Here is a 24,467-nt window from a genome sequence, read left to right as displayed (position 1 = left end):
TGCTAATGTTGGAGACGTGGTTTTCATCCCTGATCTGGGAAATCTCACTTGCCGTGGAGCAACTAAGTCCTTGTGCCACAACTGCTGAGCGTGCTCTCTAGAGCCAGGGAGCCGCAACTACTGAGCTCACGCACCCCAGAGCCAGTGCTTCAGAAGCCACCGCAGTGAGAAACCAATGCACCTCAACTAAAGGGTAGCCCCCACTCACTGCAACCAGAGAAAGGCCCATGCAGCAGCAAAGACCCAGCACAGCCAAAAATAAATAAATAAAAATTTTAAAGCGATAAAAACTACTATATATAAAGTAAATAAGCTACAAGGATATATTGTACAGCACAGAGACTGCAGCCAAAATAACTGTTCAGTTCAGTTCAGTTCAGTCGCTCAGTTGTGTCCGACTCTTTGCGACCCCATGAACCGCAGCACGCCAGGCCTCCCTGTCCATCACCAACTCCCGGAGTTCACTCAGACTCATATCCATTAGGATGTCAATGATGCCATCCAGCCATCTCATCCTCTGTCGTCCCCTTCTCCTCCCACCTTCAGTCTTTCCCAGCATCTTTTCCAATGAGTCAGTTCTTCACATCAGGTGGCCAAAGTATTAGAGTTTCAGCTTCAACATCAGTCCTGCTGTGAATGGAGTTATAATCTATAAACACTCTAAATCACTGTCTTGCACACCTGAAAGTAATATAATATTGTAAACTAACTATACCTCATTTTAAGAAGATAAATATTACATACTGATGAGAAAAAGAAAATCTATATAAATTAACTGTGCAAAACAACTGTTATTATTAACAAAAATTTACTCAATATTCTTATCTCAGAATACATTCTTCCTACCTCTCCAAAGTGTTTGGATGAATAAAAGGAAAATTTTTACTCATATGAATTTACATCAAGCCAACTTTTAGTGATCATAAAAAGCCTTAAACTCTTTTTACTGAGACTTTTAATTAAGATATAGAAGAACTTACTTTTAATCAGTAGAAGAAAAAATAAGTGAATCATTTTAATCACTCTAAATTTTAAATCAAGGCAAACCCTCTGGTAGATTAAGTTGTTCTGTAAATTTTGGGTAGAAGGTGGGTCTACATAGTGTCCTGGTATTTTCCAAAATGTGAAATAAAAGTACAAAATGATATTTAAGTTTATGGAAGCATTGAGATATGTCTGTTTAAAAGGCTAAAAAATGTAACTTTCTAAATTCCCTATACTTGCTTTATGGGTCAGATAAGTTACATTACACTATTATTTAAGAATATATAAAAGTGTATGTGTGTGTGTGTGTGTTAAGTTGCTTCAGTCATGTCCAACTCTTTGCAACCATATGGACTGTAGCCCACCAGGCTCCTCTGTCCATGGGATTCTCCAGGCAAGAATATTGCCGTGGATTGCCATGCCCTCCTCTAGGGGATCTTCCCCACCCAGGGATTGAACTCGCACCTTTTACATCTCCTGCATTGGCAGGCAGGTTCTTACCACTAGTGCCACCTGGAAAGTATACATGTATTCAGCTAAATTGGTATTGCTTAAATTTAAAAATGCGGATGACTCCCACATGTGTGTCTAGCATGGATCTTTTGCTGAGCTCCATACATTCATATACAACATCTCTATCTTGCATCAAACTCAAGTTTTTGAAAAATTGCTCACTCCTCTCCCTCAGCCCCCTCACTCTCACTGTCACCAGATCCCCATGCTCATCTCTCCTGATGTCTGGGGCAATGCCACTGCCCTCAACATTCATCCTGGGAATTTTCAATTGGCTCTGACTCCTCTCTAACTCTCCTTAGTCATCGAGCCACTTGATTTAGCCTCCTTTGTATTTCTCATGTCTATTTCTTGCCATTCCCCCTCACCTCTCCCTTATTATAATCCCCTATTAGGAATAGGGAAATACTGTCATAACTGGTCTTCCCACTCCAGTATCTTTCTCTAGTCACTAAACCTCTGCCAAGTTGATCTTTCAAATGAGCTGATCTGATAATGACACTCCCATACTCAGCAATGAACACTGGCTCCCTGCCATCACTGCAACCTCAGAAAATCCCACTACAAGCTAATTACCAATGAATCTTCCTATCCCTCAGTTGTTTTTTTTTTTTTTTACTATAAAACGTAGTGCATACAGATTCTGGAAGATGATATCAGCAGAGGCAGCAATAGATTTTGGATTTTCCTGAATATTCACATAAAAACAGACAACTACGTATCAAAACCAAAAACCCATTGATTTTTTTTTTCCTTTTTTGGGCTGTGCTGTATGCAAGATCTTAGTTCCCTAGCCAGGGGTTGAACCTGTGCCCCTTGCAGTGAAAATGCAGACTCCCAACCACTGGACTGACAGGGAAGTCCCCAAAATCCATTGATTTTTACACTTATATTTTTATATTTACTAAAATTTGGACAGCAAGTTGTCCCACAAATCCTGTAATACAAGTGAATTGGGACAAACCACCAAGAGCCACAAGAACTATGAGTTTTCAGCATCTCATCTGGCGAGAGAACACAGAAGGAAGCAACAGGAAGCCTGACAGAGGATAGGTGGGAGCAGGCCACTTTGGGAGCAGCGACTGAAACTAGAGAGGGGTTTGTTCCCCCTGCTCTAATAGCAGGTAGGTGCTCGGGCCTGTGATTAGGCCTAAAGGGACTAGAACAGTCCATGAACTCTTGAAACCGACCAACTAAGGCCAGGACAAAGCTTCACACTGAGGAGAAACTCCTTGGACAATTCAACAAAGATGAAGGAAAGAAAAGATCCCGATAAAAATAGGGAAGGGGAACAGATCCAGGAAATCTCAACAATCAAGACACCATGGTTTGTGAACATTACAAGAAAAAAAATATAGAAGGAGATCCAGAAAGTTAGAAATGCTAGCTGAGCAGAGCCTCTTCCAATAACACAGGAAAACTAAATTCACATAGAAACGGCAATACAAAGGGAGTAAGGTGAAATGCCATGCAAAGGTACTATAAGGAAAAGAGAGAATAAAGAACAAAACCAAAAGAACACTCACACAGATGTTTATAGCATCTTTATTCGTAATTACCAAAACTTTGAAGCAACCAAGTTGCCATAAACTGTGGTACATTCAGACAGTGGAATGTTATTCAGCACTAAAGACAAATGCACTATCAAGCCATGAAAAGACATGGAGGAACCCCAAATACTTTCACGAAGTGAAAGAAGCCAATCTGAAAAGGCTACATAACATTTCAAAAAAGGTGGAGACAGGTTATGATATAAAAATGTCATAGTTGCCAGGGATTAGGAAAGAGGAAGGAATGGATAGGTGGATCACAGAGGGTTTTTAGGACAGTGAGAAAACTCTGTATGATACTGTAATGATGGATACATGTCATTATACGTCTGTTCAAACCCACAGAATATAATGCCAACTGTGAGCCCTAGTGTAAACTGTGGGCTTTGGGTGACTTTGATGTGTCAGTGTAGGTTCCTCAGTTTTAACAAAAGTACCACTCCAGTGGGGGCTGCTGATAATGGGGGAAGCTGTGCTTGTGTAGGGGTGGGGTCTATGGGAAATCTCTACTTTCCTCTCAATGTTGCTGTGAATCTAAGACTACTCTTAAAAAATTATCTTTTAAAAAAAAGTACAAAATAACATCATTACAGAAAATGAAAGCATACCAGAAAGATGATCAAAAACCAGAGCAAGGGCTCAGAACAAATATTAAAACTTATAATCAAGAAAATATTCCTGAAATAAAAATGAGCAAATATGATGTAACATATTATGAGTATAATATATACCTAAGAAAATCAACCTAGAATGACCGGCACTAAGACATGACCTGATAAAATCACTGACCTTTAAAGAAAAACAAAAAAAGATATTTGATGCATCTAGACAAACGGCATATGACTTATTAGGGAAATATAATTAAATTGTCATCAGACCTTTTTAACAGCGTAGTAATGTACTATGTCATTTTAGTTAAACTCAAATTTACCAGAATTGCCTTCCCTCTGTGGTTCTGGATGAGGGTTGATCAAGAGAGAAATTTGCATAAGATTTGGAACGCTTAAGAGAAAGGGCAGCTATTTTGTTGTTGTTTTCACACTTGCAGGGTTGGAGGAGGGCCCCAGGCACTGTGCCAACTCAAGCACGTTGCTGCTTGTCTGCTGGCTCACCTTATCAACGTGGGATACCACCTGGGGCCACAGCTTCTTCGAATTCCCACCAGATCACTTCCTTCAGATCTTTAAGTCCTGGGCCAGCAGCATACAGAGCTCCATGATGAATGCACTAAATTCTCTTGGGGGGCTTCACACCTTCGACGGTAGAAAGAGATATATACAGGTTCCAGTTTGTCCTCACAAATTCCAATTTGTCCTTTCTCTCTTCCACGTCACATCTACATTTCCATCTGCTAGCTGAGCTGGCTTTTAGAGACTTTAGTCTCTATGCTAGTCACAGAGGCAGCAGACACGCATAGTCTTCTCCAACAGCTCCTTCAATTGTGTTAGGTCTAATTCCTGTATTAATCCCTAATTTTGCTTCTCTGATTGAATGCTGACTGATACAACCGATGCTTTGTACCAAAAGGAAATGAAGAGATATATTTAAGACGCTCATAGAAAGAAAATGTGTTAGGGATTTTAGATCTAACAAAACTGGTTTTCAAATATAAACGGTCTAGACAGACTGTTATCAAAATGCAAGAAGATGGAGAATACTGTTCCTACGGGTCCTTCCTAAGCTATCCCGTACTAGAAAATGACCTTGAGACAAAACTGAAACAAAATGGCTGGAGAGTCAGAACTGGTGATAAGCGTTGAACTGATTGTTACTTGTAGAACAAAATAAGGATTAAAAGGAGGATGTTTTAGATTTTTAACTGAAGTAGAGTTGACTTACAATTATTCAAGTGTACCGCAAAGTGATCCAGTGATACACATCTCTATATACTTTTTCAGATTCTTTTAATTATTGCTGCAAGATATTATTGGGCTTCCCTGGTGGCTCAGTTGGTAAAGAATCGGCCTGCAATGCAGGAGACCCAGGTTCGATCCCTGGGTTTGGAAAATCCCCCTGGAGAAGGGAAAGGCAACCCACTCCAGTATTCTTGCCTGGTGAATCCCATGGTCAGAGGAGCTGTGTGGGCTACAGTCTGTGGGGTTGCAAAGGGTCAGACACGACTGAGCAACTTTCATGTTCACGTTCACAAGACACTGAAATAGGTCCCTGTGCTATGCAGTTAATTCTTGTTGTTTATCTATTTTATATGTAGTAATGTGTATCTGTTAATCCCCAATTCCCAATTTATCCCACCACCCCTTTCCCCTTTGGTAACCATCTGTGAGTCTGTTTCTGTCTTATAAATACGTTCATTTGTATCATTTTTTATATTCTAGATATAAGTGATATCGTATGATAGTTGATCTCTCTTTCTCTGTTTGGCTTACTTTTCAGTTAGTGTGATAATTTCGAGGTCCATCCATGCTGCTACATATGGTATTTATTATTTTATTCTTTTTATGGCTGAATAGTATAACATTGTATATATGTCCCACATCTTCTTTATCCTTTCATCTGTTGATGGACATTTAGGTTGCTTCCATGTGTTGGCTGTTGTATATAGTGCTGCGATGAATGTGATGTGCATATATCTTTTCGCATTAGGGTTTTCATCTTTATCAGATACATGCCCAGGAATGAGATTGCAGGATCACAAGGTAGCTCTGTTTTTAGTTTTTTAAGGAGTCTCCATACTGTTTTCCACAGTGGCTGCACCAACTTACATTCCCACCAACAGTGTAGGAAGGTTCCCTTTTCTGTACACCCTCTCCAGCATTTATTATTTGTAGACATTTAAATGATGGCTGTTCTGACTGGTGTGAGTGATACCTCATTATGGTTTTGATTTGCATTTCTCTAATAGTTAGCAGTTAAGCATCTTTTCATGTAGGTTAGTGTCTTAAATTTGTACAGCCGTAGAGTTCTGGGTGGGCTACAGGTACTGTTCCAGGCTGGGTGGAGAGGGAAGGGGAGAGACTCAAAGAGACTCACAATGCTAATCTTGGCATTAGCAAATGCAAAGATTATACCTATGGGATGAAAGCTGATAAACTGCAGGAGTTCCGAAGTAGCTGTGCTGGTCATTGGCTCCTATTTCAGTATCTAAAGCTGCTGAGTTTATTTCGAGGGTAGCTGGTCACTGACCACAGTCATTCCTACTGTATCATTACTATTAGCAGACCCTGCTCCTTTTCTTGTTCCTAACCGTATCCATATGTGTTAGCTTTGCTGGCCTGGATGGGATGAAATATATACACGACCTTCCTGAGGTGCCCCCAAAGTCTGGGGAACCTGCTTGTTTACTCCACTCTTTCTTTCCTGGCAAAAGGAATGATGACAACATTAATGTAGGCTTGCAAAAAGGATTAAATCTGGATCAGATCAAGTCTCTTGATCTAGCTGCTTGGCTGTGGAAAATACATGGGACAGAGGTGTTGAACTCCACCATGAATAGGCAATCAGCAAACTCCAGTAACTCCACTGGTCAAACAGCCTGGGTTCTCCAACATAAATTATAAGGGTAAGGGAAAAGAGGGAAGGAGAAACTATGGAATAAAGGAGATGTAAAAGACATATGTTTAATTAATAAGCAATACTACAGTGTTTACACATGCACACTTGAGTGATAGAACCAAGAAGAAGTACAATGAAATGATGGCTATAAAAGTCAGTATGTTAGTTACTTTTGAGAGAAAGGTATGTGGGGAGGAAGGAGTTGTGATCAAGGTTGGTTTGTCCTGTTTTGGTCAAACATTAGGGTGACATCTACTTGATTATAAGCACCTCAGTGGTGGCAGAGGCCACATGTCAACTCATCTTCACCTCCCAGAGCGCAGGGACAGTTAGTAATAAACGCTCAATACATATATATTAAGTGAGTGAACATGTGATTGGGTTTGTATTTCTTTTGCCTGTCAAGGAAGTATGCCTGGTTTGTTCAGTTTCATTGGACAGAAACCTGTTGCTTTTTTTTTTTTTTTTTTTAGCATGCTTGTCTAATCAGCCCAGCCAGTAGGCAAGGATGTCTAGGGACAAAGTATAATCTTGCTGAGGGCCACACAGCTGATAAGTGCTGTGTGGATCCAGGATTGGACAGAGGAGCCAGCTACAGTCCATGGGTTCACAAAGAGTTGGACAAGACTAAGCACACACGTTCAATCTTCCTTCTTCCAGGACTGGAACCTAAGCAGTGCAAGCCCAGAGCCTGTGTTCTTAACCACCACTCTTCTGAAATCCTGTGATGGAGAGACTGTCGGAAGCGGGAGCCTCTGAGCCCATCAGGGACTCTATTCCTCCTTCTGGGATTTCAAGTATCTATTCAGTCACTCAATTTTTGAAAAATGAAATCTATTTTTTTTAATGTAAAAATGTATGTATAAAATAAATGCACAATGCTGGTGTTGTCATTTTGCCTCAGGATTGTGATCAGTATATAAGAGTCCCCAGCCCATCCATAAACTGCAGAAGGAAAGTTCAGGCCCTTCTGGCCACTCTTGTTTCATTCACAGGGAGGCAGGAAGTGTTCAGAGTTCCTAGGCCAGCTCTGAAGCCCCCACAGCTGGCCTGTTTTTCTTGGCTTTGTGGGCACCCTGAGGTTCCTGCATCTAGTACTGCTTGGCAGTCAGCAGGTGGCGCACAAAGCTCAAAGTAGGCTAAAGAGCCTTCCTGGATTTGTCAGTTATCTTTTGAAGACAGGGGCTTCCCAGGTGTTGTCAGTCACTCGGTCCTGTGTGACTGTGACCACAGGGGCTGCAGCACACCAGGCTTCCCTGTCCTTCACCATTTCCCAGAGTTTGCTCAAACTCACGTCCATGGAGTCGATGATGCCATCCAACCATCTCATCCTCTATCATCCCCTTCTCCTGCCTTCAATCTTTCCCAGCATCAGGGTCTTTTCTAGTGAGTCAGTCCTTTGCATCAGGTGGCCAAAGTGTTGGAGCTTCAGCTTCAGCATCCAGTGATACAGTCCTTCCAATGAATATTCAGGGTTAATTTCCTTTAGGATTGACTGGTTTGATCTCCTTGCTGTCCAAGGAATTCCTAACAGTCTTCTCCAACACAACAGTTTGAAAGCATCAGATCTTCAGCCCTCAGCCTTCTTTGTGATCCAACTCTCACATCCATACATGACTACTAGAAAAACCATAACTTTGACGGGACAAATCTTTGTCAGCAAAGTGATGTCTTTGCTTTTTTAATGTGCTCTCTGGGTTTGTCATAGCTTTTCTTCCAAGGAGCAAGCATCTTTTAATTTCATTTTTATAGTCACTGTCCACAGTGATTTTGGAACCCAAGAAAATAAAGTGGGGACAGGGTGATATAGAGCAGATAATTCAAGGATAGTTAAATGCCCTGGGACTCGAGCAGTCAGGTTCACTTCTCATAGATGAAGCACATTGTCCATCACTGATGGAGGCATTGCTTCTTTTTTTCCCCCTTAAGATGTATTTATTTGTTTTGACTGTGATCAGCCTTCGTTGCTACGTGGGCTTTCTTTCTTTTTTTTTTTTTTTAAGCATGCAGGGAGCAGGGGCTACTAGTTTCGGTGTGCAGGCTTCTCATTGCGGTGGCTTCCCTTGTTTCAGAGCGTGGGCTCCAGAGCTCAGGTTTCCATAGTTGCAGCTCACGGGCTCTGTGGGCTCTAGAGCACTGGTTCAGTTCTTGTGGTGGACGGGCTTAGTTGCTTCGCAGCATATGGGATCTTCCCAGACCAGGGATCAAACCCATGTCCCCTGCATTGGCAGGCGAATTCTCAACCAGTGGGAAACCCCAGGAACTGCTTCTTAACTGAGAAGAAAGCAGCTCAAAGTCCGAGTAATGGTGGAAATTCAGGCATCAGGAGTATGCGCATCTATGGCCCAAGGTCAGGGTGAGCAGGAGAGATGAGGTGGAGAGGACTAGCCCCATTTGTTGACTTTACTGTTCCTCCCTGTCACAAATGCCTCTCTTCAGCTTCCCTATAGCTCAGACGGTAAAGAATCTGCTTGCAATGCAGGAGACCTGGGTTCAATCCCTGGGTCAGGAAGATCCCCTGGAGAAGGAAATGGCAATCCACTCCAGTATTCTTGCCTGGAGAATCCCATGGACAGAGGAGCCTGGTGGGCTACAATCGATGGGGCCACAAAGAGTCAGACACCACTAAGTGACTAACACACACACTGTTCCTCCCCAGTCACAAATGCCGCTCTTCAGCTTGTAGTTAAGGATGGATCTACCTTTGCAAAGACCAACATTGTGCCCTGGGATGCTGCGTCTCTGATCCACGATGCCCAGTGGCCCCCTCTCTCCCTCAGATCCTGGCCCGGGCTCAGCACCACGTTTCTCTGGCTCCTAGCCTCTCCTTCTGGACTTTGTTCTGAGCTTGGCCCCCAGATATCTGTGTTTCACACAGTGTTACCAGATCATGCCTATCAGAGCCAAGCTGGGTGTCCCGAGCCCCAACATCCATTCTGGGGTCATGACTGGAATTGCACCACCACGGCCAGTTGATTATCTTAGCTTGGTTCTCTGACATAGGTTCTAACAGTTTAGGTCAGGAGGGCAGATCCTGGGTGGAAAAAGAAATGTCTGAAAGCTCTCCACCAGCCCAGACTGCTTCTCACCCTCAGGGAAACACTAGTGCTTCAACTTTCTGAGCACCCTGCTTCCCCACTGAGAGCTGTGAATTTTGAATGACTGGTCTGCCTCCAATTGGCAAGAGGAAGTGGATTTAAAGTCCTTATTAACCTTTTCCTGAAGATGCTGCTCCTCCCTGGCTTAGACATGGTGCTGCCACCTCACTAGGAGAAGACCCGGATTTACAACAAGATAATAATTCTCCCTCAGACTCACTCCCCGTCACACGATGGGTTAGAAATCGGGGAGCCTCACCAAATGTGGAGAGTCACTACTCTCCTTCCCCTGCTCTTTTAGAGTTAACCGCCACCTAATGTTGCATTTAAAAAGCTGCTAGCGGACTTCCCTGGTGGCCCAGTGAATAAGAATCTACCTGCCAATGCGGGGGACCCTTGAGCTGCAGCTACTGAAGCCCACTCACCCTAGAGCCTGGGCTCCGCCCCAAGAGAGGCCACAATATTGAGAAGCCCGTGTTTCGCATCAAAGAGTAGTCCTCGCTCGCTACAACTAGAGAAAGCCTGCGCACAGCAGTGAAGACCCAGCACAACCAAAAAGAAATAAATAATTTTTATGAAGATAAGAAACTGCTAGCCAAGCTCCAAATGCTTTGCTTCAAACACTCTTATGTAATAGAACGTTTATTCGTACCCAAAACAGTTATGTTATCATTGCATGTTATCTTGTATTACTTAGTCAGTTGGGTTATTGCCTGGAAAGTTCATAGGAATTTTATGTTCTACTCTCCCCGTTAGGTGAAATTCCATACTTAAGTGGATACCCAAGAAAGGGAGTCAGGCTCCTGGCATTTGTCCTGTTAGAGATGAACCTCCGCTCCACTCCTCTTCACTGGCTTAGACACGATGGAGCCACCTCACCAGAGGCAGATCCCATGCAAGAAAACCAACCAACAACTCCCCTCAGTACCCACTCCTCCACAAGAGCCAGTCCTCAGAAAGGGGCCAGTGACATGTAAATGTAAACCACACATAAGTAAGATACCAGATCTGGAAGAGAAAGTTTGCATATTGAGAAGATCAGAGATTTTGTTTATTACTGTCAACACAATTCCAAGGACTTTTCTGGGAAGCAGATTTTGAGGGCAGCCAGCCAAGAGAAGAGGAGCATTATTTTACATCAAGCTGAAACTGTTGGTATAGGTGGGCTTAACAGGGATTCTGAGTTCAGTATGTTGTATCACATGTGGGTGTGATTCTAACAGCTTGATAGATTGAGCAGTAAATTGCCAGGTACAGTTCTGGGTGATATAAAGGGAGTTTAGATGCCATAAAATCTGGGCATTTTGCACAGGAAGAAACTAAGACCCAGAGACATAAGAATGCTGGGTTAGTTCCAATATATGTCCCTCCCATTCGCACGCTATGTCCCCTTATAGGATCCAGAATTTTCTCCCCTCACTGAGACTAAGGAAGCATTGTGTGTGTGTGTGCGTGTGCTCCGTCGTGTCAGACTCTTTGCAACCCCAAGGACTATAGCCCACCAGGCTCCTTGGTCCATGGGATTTTCCAGGCAAGAATATTGGAGTGGGTTGCCATTTCCTCCTCCAGAAGATTTCCCTGACCCAGAGATCAAACCCCAGTCTTCCAAGTCTCCTGCACTGGCAGGCGGATTCTTCAACTGCACACATGGGAAGCACATGGGAAACATTGGTTCTTTTAAATAAGTTTTACTGGTTCTCCTAAAAAAAAAATGTTACTCAAGAAGATAGCTGGAAGCTGTACAATGACCATGCTTTATTTCCTCTGCTCTGTAATTTTTATTTTCACTAGTAGCCTCCATATAAAATAAAACTACCCACTCAGTTACCTCAACTTTGATTTAGATTAAGGTCTCATAAGCGATTAAGAATTCTAGAAAGTACTAGGACTTCCCTGGTGTCCCGTGGCTAAGACTCTGTGCTCCCAATGCAGGGGGTCCAGGTTCTATCCCTGGTCAGGGAACTAGATCCCACATGCTACCACTAAGAATTCACAGGCCACAAGTAAAGATCTCAAATGCCACAACTGAAACTTGGCAAGGCAAATAAATCAATAAATAAAATAGAAAAAGTTTAGAAAGTATATAATAATACCATAAAACTAATACCATAAAACATCATCATTATTGAGAATAAGCATTCCTCAGAAAAATTGTTGGCCTTCAGTTGCTAAGCTGTGTCCGACACTTTGTAACCCCATGGACTGTAGCACACCAGCCTCCTCTGTCCTCCACCATCTCCCAGAGTTTGCTCAAATTCAAGTTGATGGAGTTGGTGCTGCTCTCTAACCATCTCCTCCTCTGCTGGCTCCTTCTTGTTTTGCCTTCAGCCTTTCCCAGTGGCAGGGTCAGAAATATATGCCATCTTAAAACTTTCTACCCAGATAGTATAGATAGAATAACTCATAGCTACACATATTTTTCAATTTTATCTAATACTTGTAAGAGCTGGTTTATAAAGATTTTTTAAATGTACCAATTTGGTTGAACACGTATGGTTTCATCACTAAGTTGTGTCCGACTCTTGCAACCCCATGGACTGTAGCCCGCCAGGCTCCTCTGTCCATGGGATTCTCCAGGCAAGAGTACTGGAGTGGGGTGCCATTTCCTTCTCACTTTTATATGTTTTTAAATAATAGTGTGGTGTAACTTTTCTGACTTATAAAGCAAGTATAGGGAATTTAGAAAGTGACATTTGTTTTAGCCTTTTAAAAAGACATATCTAGGGGACTTCCCTGGTGGTCCAGTGGTTAAGAATCTGCCTTGCACTGCAGGGGATGTGGGTTCCATCCCTGCTTGAGGAACCAAGATCCCACATGCTGCACAGCATGGCCAAAAATTTTTTAAAAACTTAACAAATAGAACACTGTCAATTTGGTATTATCTCTATCTAACCCTCTTTGCACTTTTCCTTTTTGTAAAAAAATATTCATTTATTTGCTATGCTGGGTCTTAGTTTCAGCACAAGGGGTCTTCCATCTTCGTTACAGCATGCAGGACCTTTTTTTTTCCCTTGAGGCATGTGAATTCTTGCCCCGTGGGCATGAGGGATCTTGTTCCTGACCAGGGACTGAACCAGGGCCCCTAGGTTGAGAGCTTGGGGTCTTAGCCACTTGACCACCAGGAAGTCCTCTTGCCACTTCGTCATCTTAGGTTTTTACAAGTGCTCACTGATTTCTTATAATTAAACAAAATAGACACTCTGTTTAACTTGGAAGATTTCATGACCTTTATCAGTTCAGTTCAGTTCAGTTCAGTTCAGTCGCTCAGTCGTGTCCGACTCTTTGTGACCCCATGAATCGCAGCACACCAGGCCTCCCTGTCCATCACCAACTCCAGGAGTTCACTCAGAGTTGCATCCATCGAGTCCTTGATGCCATCCAGCCATCTCATCCTCGGTCGTACCCTTCTCCTCCTGCCCCCAATCCCTCCCAGCATCAGAGTCTTTTCCAATGAGTCAACTCTTCGCATGAGGTGGCCAAAGTACTGGAGCTTCAGCTTTAGCATCATTCCTCCCAAAGAAATCCCAGGGTTGATCTCCTTCAGAATGGACTGGTTGGATCTCCTTGCAGTCCAAGGGACTCTCAAGAGTCTTCTCCAACACCACAGTTCAAACGCATCAATTCTTCGATGCTCAGCCTTCTTCACAGTCCAACTCTCACATCCATATGTGACCACAGGAAAAACCATAGCCTTGGCTAGACAGACCTTAGTCGGCAAAGTAATGTCTCTGCTTTTGAATATACTATCTAGGTTGGTCATAACTTTTCTTCCAAGGAGTAAGCGTCTTTTAATTTCATGGCTGCAGTCACCATCTGCAGTGATTTTGGAGCCCCCCAAAATAAAGTCTGCCACTGTTTCCACTGTTTCCCATCTATTTCCCATGAAGTGATGGGACCGGATGCCATGATCTTCGTTTTCTGAATGTTGAGCTTTAAGCCAGCTTTTTCACTCTCCTCTTTCACTTTCCTCAAGAGGCTTTTTAGTTCCTCTTCACTTTCTGCCTTAAGGGTGATGTCATCTGCATATCTGAAGTTATTGATATTTCTCCTGGCAATCTTGATTCCAGCTTGTGTCAATGACCTTTATAATATCTCAAATTCAAAGATACTCCTTTCTGAAGGAAATTGTTTTTCTTTGTTATCCTTGAAGTATGTATAGTGCCAATCCTTGGAGGATTGACAACTTTGGCAAGCATACTATTTTTTTTTTGATTAAAGTATAGTTGATTTACAATATTGTGTTAGTTTCAGGTGTACAGCAGAGTGATTCCAGGTTTTTTGGGGGGGGTTTTGTAGGTTATATTACATTACTGGTTATTACAAGATATTTGGTGTAATACCCAGTGCTATACAGTAAGTCCTTGTTATCTATTTTGTGGATAGTAGTTTCTATATTTTAATCCTATACTCCTAATCTGTCTCCCCCACCTCCCTCTGGCCTCTATGGAGAAGGGGGTGTAGCCTCCAAGGAGAAGGGATGCCTTTGTGGGTGTGACTTCCAGGACCCTGTCATTCGCTTTGCTTATAGTTCTTCCGTGGCTGTTTCCTAAGGGTCAAGCCTAATTTCCTGAAATGAACCACATTGTTCTGGAGACTGCCCCTCTTTCCAGGCAAGAATACTGGAGTGGGTAGCCATTCCCTTCTCCAAGGGATCTTCCTGACCCACGGATCAAACCTAGATGTCCTGCACTGCAGGCAGATTCTTTACCATATGAGCCACCAGGGAAGCCCCTTTGGGTTCTCCTAGATAGACCCCTTAGGAGAAGGCAATGGCACCCCACTCCAGTGCTCCTGCCTGGAAAATCCCATGGATGGAGGAGCCTGGTAGGCTGCAGTCCATGGGGTTGCCAAGAGTTGAACACGACTGAGCGGCTTCACTTTCACTTTTCACTTGCATGCATTGGAGAAGGAAATGGCAACCCACTGCAGTGTTCTTGCCTGGAGAATCCCAGGGATGGTGGAGCCTGGTGGGCTGCCGTCTATGGGGTCGCACAGAGTTGGACACGACTGAAGCAACTTAGCAGCAGCAGCAGACAGACCCCTTGGAAAAGACCCTGATGCTGGGAAAGATTGAAGGCAGGAGGAGAAGGGGATGACAGAGGATGAGATGGTTGGATGGCATCACCTACTTGATGGACATGAGTTTAAGCAAGCTCCAGGAGTTGGTGATGGGCAGGGAAGCCTGGCATGCTGCAGTCCATGAGGTTACAAAGAGTCAGACACAACTGAGCAACTGCACTGAACTGAGATAGACCCCATCATTAAACTCTACTCCCACCTCTCTTGTTTATTTCCTATTCTTCCTTCAAGGATCAGACCAAGCATCACCCATATGTCTTCTGCCAAACTAAACAGAATCAGAAGCAAGAAGCAACTTTGATCATACTGTAAAGGAAACACTTCTGGCTTGTGTTTACTGTTAGTTTCTATTTTAAAATATCCACAGACAATCATATTAAGAAATCAAACTTCCTAGTTTATTTTTCCAAAATTTTAATCAGATACAGAAGTTGGATTTTACTGACTCCTTTGTTGTTACTTGTTAAAATAATGAGATTTTTAGTACTTTTCCAGCTAATCATTTTTATTTGGTGCTTCCCAACTGATGAAGTGCAAATGGGTTACAGACAAGGATCCTTTGGGGAAAACACTGAGGCCAGATATCTCCAGCTGAGAGCAGTTTCTGTCGTTTAACCAGTTTCCTTCCATTGATCATTTTCTAACTGAGTGAGTCTTGAAATAAAAATTGTGAGAACTGCTGTGTTAATTGCTTTGTGTTGTGTCTGGTTTCAGGACAAGTGGTGATTCCCACCCGGTTAGAAAGTTATGCTGTATATTCTTCTGCCAGTATTTGACTTAGGATGCATGTGTGCATGCTTAGTCACTACAGTTGTGTTCAACTCTTTGTGACCCAATGGACCATAGCCCTCCAGGCTCTGTCCGTGGGATCTCCCCAGGCAAGACTACTGGAGTAGGTTGCCATGCCCTCCTCCAGGGGATCTTCCCCTCCCAGGGACCAAACCTGCATCTCCTGCATTGCAGGTGGATTCTTTAACGCTGAGCCACCAGGGAAGTCCTTGATTTAGGAGTCTGGACTAAATTCTTTTCTTTCCTTAGTCTAAAATGCCATTTTTCTTGTCATTAAACTCAACTTAGGTTCAAAGTCATACTTGATTCTAAAGGTATGGAGTAATATGTATGATACCCTATTCTATTCTTGAAACTGTTTGTATAAATGTGGCTATTACTGCTCAATGGGAGATCTGAATGATCAAGGAGGAAGGGCGAGGGCAGAGAGGAAGAAATGGGAATGACTTCCCTAGGTGGTGTATCTAAAGTCAGATTTGTTTACGGTGGGTGTGGACAGTGGAAAGGTGATTTGGGGGAAGATGGAAGTTGGGAAGAGGATGTGGTTGGTGGAAGAGGGCTGAAACAACCCACGGCTGGGGGTACTCATATGGCCACGCTGTTTTCCACCAGGCTGGGCCGCAGGTATTCGTAGGGCCAGTCCAGCTGGGCATTCCGGATCTCGATATCTTTTTCCAGGGCAGCCAGCTCCTCCCTGAACTTCTTCAGCACAGCCTTGGGCTCAGGGCCTGAGAAGTACTCTTCCTCATGCTGACCCAGAGCCACCTGGGACAGAGAGAAAAGGCAGCTGAGAGCTTTAGCCCCGCAGTTTGGAGTGCCACACCTCCCTGTGCCTGTCCCCTTCCTCGGGACCCGCACCCAGCTCTCACCATGACGGGCTGGCGTCTGCCCAGTTGCCAAGTGATGGACATCTGGAGAGAAGCCTGATGGAAGTTCGGCAGTGTCGCCATCACTTTCTCCAGGGTCACATCTTTGGTGGTCGGTGGGGGCAGCCGCATTGTGCAGGGTGCGTTAGGGACCCAAGCGTACCAGTCCAGCTACAAAGGGCAGATATCTAAACTCACTGTCTGCTAAGCAGGAGAATCCCTTAGCCTGCCTGCACGTGGCCCCCTCCCCACTCCAGGCACAGATGCTCAGCTGGCCCTCTGTGATGAGTACCTGGCCCAGGTGAGTGGAGGAGTGCTGACCAGTGCAGGTGAAGATACACATGGTCACGAAGTGGCACAGCTGGCCCTTGGACTGCAGGGTGACGGGAAACCCTGCAGTGGAAAGGAGAGTTAGAAGCTGGGAGGCCGAGGCTAGAGGCAGAGCTCGTAGGAACTGAGGAGGAGACCAAGGGCTCTCAGACACCACGGTGGGGAGTGACTGAGTGTGGGCTGGGGTGGTGGAAGCAGGGAGATTTTTGGGAGGGTCCCACTCAGTGGGGTGCTGGTGCAGCTCACACTGGCTCACAGGGACCAAGGATGTCAAATGTTCAAGTATTTAGCAAACCAAATGACATCACCCTGGTAGCCACGATGGGACTATTTACATCACGGGGATGGGCAAATGCTACAAATCAGGGGTTTGTTTTGCTGTTTTTTTCTTGGAGAGCAACCACTGGTCCCACTGCATCTGGGACCTAGAGGGGCTCCCCCTGCACAGGATGGAGACCTGCCTCTAGCTGAGAGGAAAAGGAGTCTGGGAAAGCTTTGGGTGTGTTCATAGGAGTTGGAAATGCTTCTGGAAGGTTCCATAAGAAGTAGAGAAGATTCTGGGGAAGTTCTAGGGAAGAGTCACATGTTGGAGTCTTGGGGCTCATCCTACCTCGGTCCTGGGCACCCAGCAGCCCGATCTCAGTGATCTCTCGACACCAGGCCTGCAGCTCAACATCATCTCTCACAGACTCATCCGTCTTATAGTGGAGACTCACAATCCCCTCCACGTAGCTGCCAGCAGAGGGGTCAGGGTGGGAGAGTGGAGGCTGACAAATACGGAGCCCTCAGGCCCTCTACTCCTTACCCACGTGGTCAGGCCAGGGCCCACAGACCCCTGGCTGGGGCACAGACCTCCTCTTCTCCCAGACTCCCCCCACCACCAGCCCTGCCTTCCTCCCACCTCACCGAGAGAGAATTTCCCAGAGCCTCAGGGCATCTTGGGCATAGAAAGAAGACTTGACTCCCAGGAGCCCCCGGTCAGCCAGGTCATCAGGGGGACAGAAGGAGCTATAGGTTAGAAAGGCTCCTGCTCGCTGGAGCAGCTCCACGTGGCCGCCCCCACCTGTGCTCACCACCTGAGGAGCAAAGACAGCATGGTCAGGCAAATCCACCTGCCCTCAGGCCAGAGGGAGCGTGAATCCCACTTCCTCTCCTGGTACCTGGTCGAAGACTCCCTTGTCAGCGACCAGCCCAGTCCTGGCCCGGATGTTAATTTCCATGGTGTATCGCAGGTGTGGAATAAGAAGCTGGAGGGAGAGGAACAGGGAAGGACAGGGTCAGAAGACAGCTGTGGCTGGTCCCTGAAGGAAATATGGGCTGAAAAGCAGGAAAAGTGCCAAGTCCTCAGGAAAAGCAGACAGAAGACCAGTGGCCTCTCGACAATAATGTTCTTTGATAATTGAAGGAAGCCATTCTTCTTTTCTCTTCGTGGAAGACCAAGGTCTAGCTCAACATTTCTCCACCTTTTTTTCATTATCACTTCTCTAAGGAGGCTTCTTAGATATTTTTTTTTTGTATTCTCACCTGCCCCATGACATTTAGTGCTACAGATATGCCATCTGTAATGTTCTCTATGTACGTATGTCCTGTATACAAAAAAATAAACAGATTTTTTTGCCTTCCCCAGAACATGATCTAATCCACTACCTCCAGAACTTCACCCAGTTCCCTCCCCTTTGTCCATTACACTCACTTTCTTTCTGTCCTTCAGACACACCAAGCTTGCTCCTGCCTCAGGACCTTGGCACTGTTTGTTCCCTCTGCCTAAAGCAATATGCCCCTTCCTCATCCTATGACTGGCTCCCTGTAATTTCTTTTTATTATTTCTTGGTTTTTGGCTGCACTAGGTCTTCCTGGCTGTACTCGGGCTTTCACTAGTTGAGGCAAGGGGGAGCTATTCTCTCTTGGGGAGCAGGGACTTCTCATTGTGATGGCTTCTCTTGTTGTGGGGCATGGGCTCTGGGCATGTGGTCTCAGTATCTGTGCTCCACGGGCTTACTCCTCAGCATCTTCCTGAACCGAGAATTGAACCCATGTCCCCTGCACTGGCAGAGGGATTCTTAATCACTGGACCACCAGGGAAGTCCATCCATATAAGTTCATTCTCTCTTCCACCTCCTTAAAGGAGCATTTCCCAACCACCCAGTCTAAGCTCACTGTCACATCACCCTGCTCTGATTCTCTGCAGTGGACTCATCACAGCTGATCCATTATAATGCTGTCTGGTAGCCCATAATGGAAATGACAACCCCCAAAGACTAGGACCTCGCCTGTCTTGCTTAGCACTGGCATCTAGAATGGCATTTTTTTTTTTTTTGCCATGTCAGAGACTCTCAAGAAAAGTTAATGGATGAACACTCTGTTCTCACTGTAATAAGCCAGGCTGCTCTTGTTGACCTGAGCCCCTATAACTGGCCTTTGTGAAGGGTTCTATTTGAGAACCCTTCAAAACTGACTGGAAAAGTCTTCTGTTATTTGCACGGTCCCCTCTTGTTGAGGGAATCCTCAGTCATTGAGTATTCTGTGTATATACTGTATATGTAACTGTGCTTTATACATAAAAAGTGTAAGATTTCTCACTCCCCACCCTTCACCCTCCCACCACTCCCCACCCCATTAGGGAGCCACTTTTATCTCCTCAGCAAGTGATATCAACGTTAAAAATGCAGAGCAAGCCACGCTCTCACGTCTTGTTCACTTGTCTTTTATTGGTTTTCTCCCCGAACGCTGAGATTCCACAGAGAAGGTGCCTCCAGAGATGGAACCTCACTGTAGGGTAGAGAGTTTGGGGGCGGGGGGGGACGTGGCTTAAAGTGTTACCTTGAACATAGGATGTATAGACGGAAGGCACCTCCTGGTGGCCACAGCCATGACCTCAGCCATCAAATGTCCCCTCAGGAGATGAGAGTGCAGCTCGTGAAGCTGGAAGTCAGAGCTCCGGACCCAGCATTTGGCCAGGAGCCAGGTCATCGGGGGATCCGTGGGCAGGAAAAGCAGGGGTGGTGGGGACCCCTTGTGTGGCAGTTGGAGCTGGAGCAAGGACAAAAGTGGGGGGGAGGGAGGGGTGAGGGCCAGTGCACAGCAGACTCCCGCGCCCCTTGCATGTTTAAACGCTTCCCTCTCTCTTCAAAGTCACTTAGCATTCTCTATCTGACCACTACCGCTCCCCTACAGCCCGGGTCCTCTCACCTGGATGACCATGGGTAAGAGTTTCCCATCGGGCTGCAGCTTCAGCATAACCAGAGGGGCAGCAACATACTGCTGGGTACACAGGATGATGTTGGCCTTGATCCCATCCAGCAAGGAGAAGTCGGCTTCAAATAGCGTGCCTTGCTGAATGGGGGCAGAGGGCAAGGGCTACATCAACATAAGGCATCTCTTCCTGCCTTGATTCCCCAAAGGAAGAAAGAACTAACTTGTTTCCATCACCTATTTAATACTGGGTAATGGTTCCTGTACTTATGGCCTCATATAATTCTTAGGTGCCCTTGAATTAGCCCCAGGTTTATGCAAGAGGAAACCGATGGTCAGAGAGGATAGATATGTTGCCTGAAGTCACACAGCTTATAAAACAGCAGAGCCAAGATTCAAGCTCAAGTCTGTCTCACCAAAATCTCATGAGTTTTCTGTTTTTCAAATGTACTGTTATCTGGGGGGAGCTGTGCTGGGTGACTCTAAAGCTCTTCATACTCATTAACACTAAGGCCCTCCCTTGCAGCACCCGGGCTTTCTCTAGTTGCGGCATGCGGGCTTAGTTGCATCACAGCAAGTGATTTCTTAGTTCCCCGACCAAGGTTCGAACACACGTCCCCTGCATTGGAAGGAGGATTCTTTACCACTGGACCACTAGTAAAGTCGCCTGAGTTTTCTCTCTGAATTGCTCCGTGCTGACCCCATCAAAAGCCCCAGCCCTGATCCTGATTCTCTTACTCCACACTCTCCCTAAATCCCCAGTTATAGCTCCTCATTTTGACTCTGTCACCCATCACATATTCTCCCTCCACAGCATGCTGTTCTCATTAGGAGAGGAGAGTCATGGAGGGTCACCCCAGGATCAGTCAAGATTTCTACTGTGGAATTCCGTCTTGCCATCCGGCAGCAGGCTGGGTCCACAGTGGACCCTGCAGCAGCACAAACGCTGACCCCACCCCCATTCCTCTGTGCCGTCTCCTGAGGGCTCTTCTGTGCTCACCTGGAGCTCCTTCTCCAGCTCGGCCTGCAGCTCCCCCATCCCTGGAGGAAACTCCAGGCGGGCAGGAAGGCGAACAGAGCGTCTCAGCAACATGGGGTTGGCGCCGTTGAGAAACTGGTACCCAAATAAGGCATCCTCCTTCCAGGAGTCCCGCACCCGCTCTGGGGATGGCATTTGTGGAGCTTGCTGTGGGATCTGAGCTCCTGGTCCTTCCTACCCCCACTGAACCATCCCCACTTGATCCCAGCCTACCAGGCCTCTGGTCTCCCATCCCTGGTTCCCTAGAATGGGTAGGATCTGGCAGTAAGGGTCTTGGGATAAATACTGGGGTAGGGGTACTAACCAGCCAGCTTGCTCTGGCCACACCAGAAAATCCTGTTGAAGTCATCCAGACTTTTCCAGCAAGTCAGAATGTTTAAAGAGTCTTTGATGGCTAGGTCTGCCAGCCTTTGAGGAAGGATGGGTGAAGAGTCTGTTATTCTCAGAATCAAACTTTACAACCCCGTGCATCCCTCTTGGGCTGGTCCAGCCCTGTGAAATCCATAAGCCTGGACTGACCACTGGACCAGGAAATATCCCTGTTACCCAGCCTGCCTTGTTCTTACCCCTTGGTCAGTGAGGCCTCGAAGTCAATTCTTTTGTCCTCTAGAAATCTCTCATCTACAGGAAGGTCATTTATTGTGGCCCCAGCTATATTCAGAATTAACCCGTCCTTCCAGTTACCCCACCTGCAGTGGAAAAGAAACCAGGCATTGGTACTGGGAAAGGGTCGGCAGCTCGCCGGTGGGGCCAGGAGGCAGGGGTGGGGCTGACCGGTACAGCTTCCTTCTCTCTACCAGCTCCTCTTCCCTGTGTTTCTTGAACAGACCTTGAGGGTCATCGACCACGGTGCGACCTGAAAGTGGGGAGAAGGGCACTGGCTATAAGGCTCCTCCTGAGAGCCTCTCCCCTGTCCCTACCAGGGGACCCTCGGCCCACCCCTGTGGCTGGCCCCTGACCCTTCAGCATCTCTGCCCTCTCCCAGCCTCCACTGCCCTGTGCCAGCTGCTGCGTCCTGCCTCTTCTGTGACCCCAAAGGCCACGCTCCCTTCTCCCCTCCCCCTTAACTTCTCTCCAGCCCCAGGCTTCTTACACTCCCAAGCCCCCCGCGGCTCACCGGTGCCCTCGGGCAGGCTCAGGATGCCATCGCCCTCCACCCAGCGATAGCACGGGAACCTGAACTCGTTCCCACTGGCCCCGGGTCCCTGCACGGAGATCCAATTGCAGAACCACGCATCTTGCGAGAGGAAGTGCCGTTTGCGCAATTTCACGAACAGCAGCCGCCCCAGGTACTCGGACACGTCCACCTGGAATTCCACCTCCTGCCGGCGACAAAAGAGGATCAGCAAGCGGGGCTCTCTGGAAGGGATCCTCGGATGAGCCCTGGACGCCCTTCCCTCTGGGCCTCTGGCAAAGCGGCGCAAAAAGAGCCAGAGAGGAAGCGGGCGCACGCACCAAGCAGTTGGCTCCACGACCCCGTCCTCGGTCACAGAATTCCTCAGCCCCAGGTGAGGTGGGGGACAGAAGATGGAGCGGGGCGTGACTCCCCGAAGTCCCTGATTGTGCGGAGCACTGGGCTGCACCCTGGGCGAGCTCACTGGTGACCAGACAGTTACCGCGGCCCCCTACCGTGTCACCAGGGCCGTGGGCTCAGCACTTGTGGCTCCCCGGCTCTGGAGCACAGACTCCATAAATGTGGCTCAGGGCCTTAGTTGCTCGGAGGCATGTGGGATCTTCCCAGACCAAGGATGGAAGCCAAGGCTCCTGCATTAGCAGGTGGATTCTTTACCACTGGGCCCCCAGGGAAGCCCTGCGGGGATGTTTTAAGGGTGGGAATGTATTGGGAAGAAATCGCTGGCTGCAGAAGGGGTTGGAGCTGGAGCAATGAGGCGGGCGAAGAGGAAGAAGGTGATGTAGTAGGCTCGAGGGGACACTGGTCGTCAGAGTGGGATGGACATCAGGGCAAGGGTGCGAGAAATGTCTAAGAGATGAACTGGACTACACCGGGTTTTTGGTTAGACGCAGGCGAAAAGAGGCAGAGGCGCGAGTGCACCTGGGAGAAAAGAGGACCGGTTTGGGAGGTGGGCAGAGGGGAGGACCTCACGTGAGCACGGTACTCTGAAGCGTCCGTGGGATAAACGTCGGGTCTGGGGCTCTTGGGGAGAGCCGGATGGGAGATGGAAATCTGGGACTCGGCGGAGGCAAAAAGTAACAGGAGCCAGGGGCGAATGCCAGGTAGACGTGATGGGAAACAGGGTGGGCCGGGAAATAAGAGTGCTGTCACCAGGCGGCTTCTTCGGTTCTCCCCCGCTTCCCGCGTCCCCATTCCCGCTCCATCCCGGAGATAAAGCCCGCAAGGTCGGAGATCTAGCAACCTTACAGAAGATTTGAAATAGCAGCTTCTAAGAAGAGGAAACAGGAGACCGATGTCCGCTCCAAGGACCCCGGAGTTTCCGGAAAAGACCGAGAACCACGAGACTATCCCAATTCCAAGCAGGCCGGGCAGCAAGAACACTTATTGAGCACTTTACCCAGCGGCCTCCGAGCGATCTCCGGGCTGGGGGCGTGCGCCAGGAGCCGCCCGGGAAAGCTGAGGCCATCTGGGGCGCGGCTCTTCTCGAGGACTCGTGGGCCTGGGGGCCAGGGGCGCCGCGCACCCCGCCCGGCCCTGGCCAGCTCACCTTGCCCCTCGCCGGCCGCAGGCGCCCCCCGAGCGCCGCCTCCCCGTGCTCGCCGACCAGCCACAGGTGCACCTGGTTATTGGAGCCTGCGCAGAGCGAGGACCCGGTGGACACGCGGACGCGGTAGAGACCCATCTTGCCCACAGACGTTTCCCCCCTACTGCGGGGGAAGCAGAGAGGACGCCAAATAACCCCTCGCGAGACCCCGCCCCTCCAAAGCCTTGCGAAGTTCAGGGTGTGGGTAGCGGATCTCCACCCAACCCGATTTGGACCTCTCTGCCCCCGCGCCCCCCCACCCCGGCTCCGCGCCTCCCAGAGCTAAGCCCTGATGGCAGGAAGGCGGGGCCCTGGCGGCGGGCGAGCGGAGTGTAGGGCGCGCAAACCAGTATCTTGGTGGGAGGAAGATGGTAGGCGCAAGCAGATGAGGATCTGGGCAGAAAACATGCAAGAAGGAATCGATATATGGCCCAGCAGACAGATGATGTGGCTGGAAGCCCCTCCATCTAAACATACACACACACGCAAACTCACGAACACGCGTGCCTCCCAAGTTGGCTCACCTCTACTAGGGGTCGCGCTTAAGGTTACAAGGGAAGATGGAAAGGGCAAGGAGATGTGGTCATCACAGCATTTGTGTGCCAAGTAGTCCCAGGAAAAGAATAAGAACTGTTCCAAGAACAGTAAAGACGGAGCAGTCCATCTGACTGCCCAGAATAACCAGGTAGAAAGGAGGTCCAACCAGTTAACCAACACTGGCACTCACACTCTGTGACCGAGGGGAAAGAGGGTCCTGAGATGCTGAGTTAGCCGCATGCCCTAAAGAGAAGCAGACA

The 24,467-nt window shown here is 47.3% G+C and overlaps 2 protein-coding genes across 16 annotated transcripts in view; one reads left to right on the top strand and one right to left on the bottom strand.

Annotated features, from left to right (window-relative positions):
* The window catches only part of LOC105607815 (DNA-directed RNA polymerase III subunit RPC6-like), a 128,962-nt gene that overhangs the window by 83,541 nt on the left and 20,954 nt on the right, over nucleotides 1-24,467 (top strand). The window lies entirely within an intron of this gene.
* Nucleotides 15,114-23,796, bottom strand: ALOX15 (arachidonate 15-lipoxygenase). Of its 3 annotated transcripts, XR_006061156.2 has the most exons (15): nucleotides 23,635-23,796; nucleotides 22,071-22,275; nucleotides 21,728-21,809; nucleotides 21,520-21,642; nucleotides 21,258-21,361; nucleotides 20,915-21,075; nucleotides 19,912-20,055; nucleotides 19,543-19,752; nucleotides 17,883-17,969; nucleotides 17,629-17,798; nucleotides 17,333-17,454; nucleotides 16,685-16,785; nucleotides 16,396-16,563; nucleotides 15,725-16,291; nucleotides 15,114-15,680 (listed from the first exon to the last, which is right to left on the bottom strand). XR_006061156.2 is itself a non-coding variant. In XM_042255628.1 (14 exons), the coding sequence occupies exons 1-14, from the start codon at nucleotides 23,767-23,769 to the stop codon at nucleotides 16,112-16,114; spliced, it is 1,992 nt and encodes a 663-aa protein (XP_042111562.1). In that variant the 5' UTR covers nucleotides 23,770-23,796; the 3' UTR covers nucleotides 15,114-16,111. The 3 variants fall into 3 exon arrangements, 2 of the variants coding, with proteins under 2 accessions (XP_042111562.1, XP_042111563.1); XM_042255628.1 differs by having other exon boundaries at nucleotides 15,114-16,291; XM_042255629.1 differs by lacking the exons at nucleotides 20,915-21,075; nucleotides 21,258-21,361; nucleotides 21,520-21,642 and having other exon boundaries at nucleotides 15,114-16,291; nucleotides 21,643-21,809.

Source organism: Ovis aries, chromosome 11 (genome assembly GCF_016772045.2).
Source record: "Ovis aries strain OAR_USU_Benz2616 breed Rambouillet chromosome 11, ARS-UI_Ramb_v3.0, whole genome shotgun sequence".
Classification (NCBI taxonomy): Eukaryota; Metazoa; Chordata; class Mammalia; order Artiodactyla; family Bovidae; genus Ovis; species Ovis aries.
The sequence above is the reverse complement of the archived record's forward strand: the minus strand, read 5'-3'. Positions and strand labels throughout refer to the sequence as shown.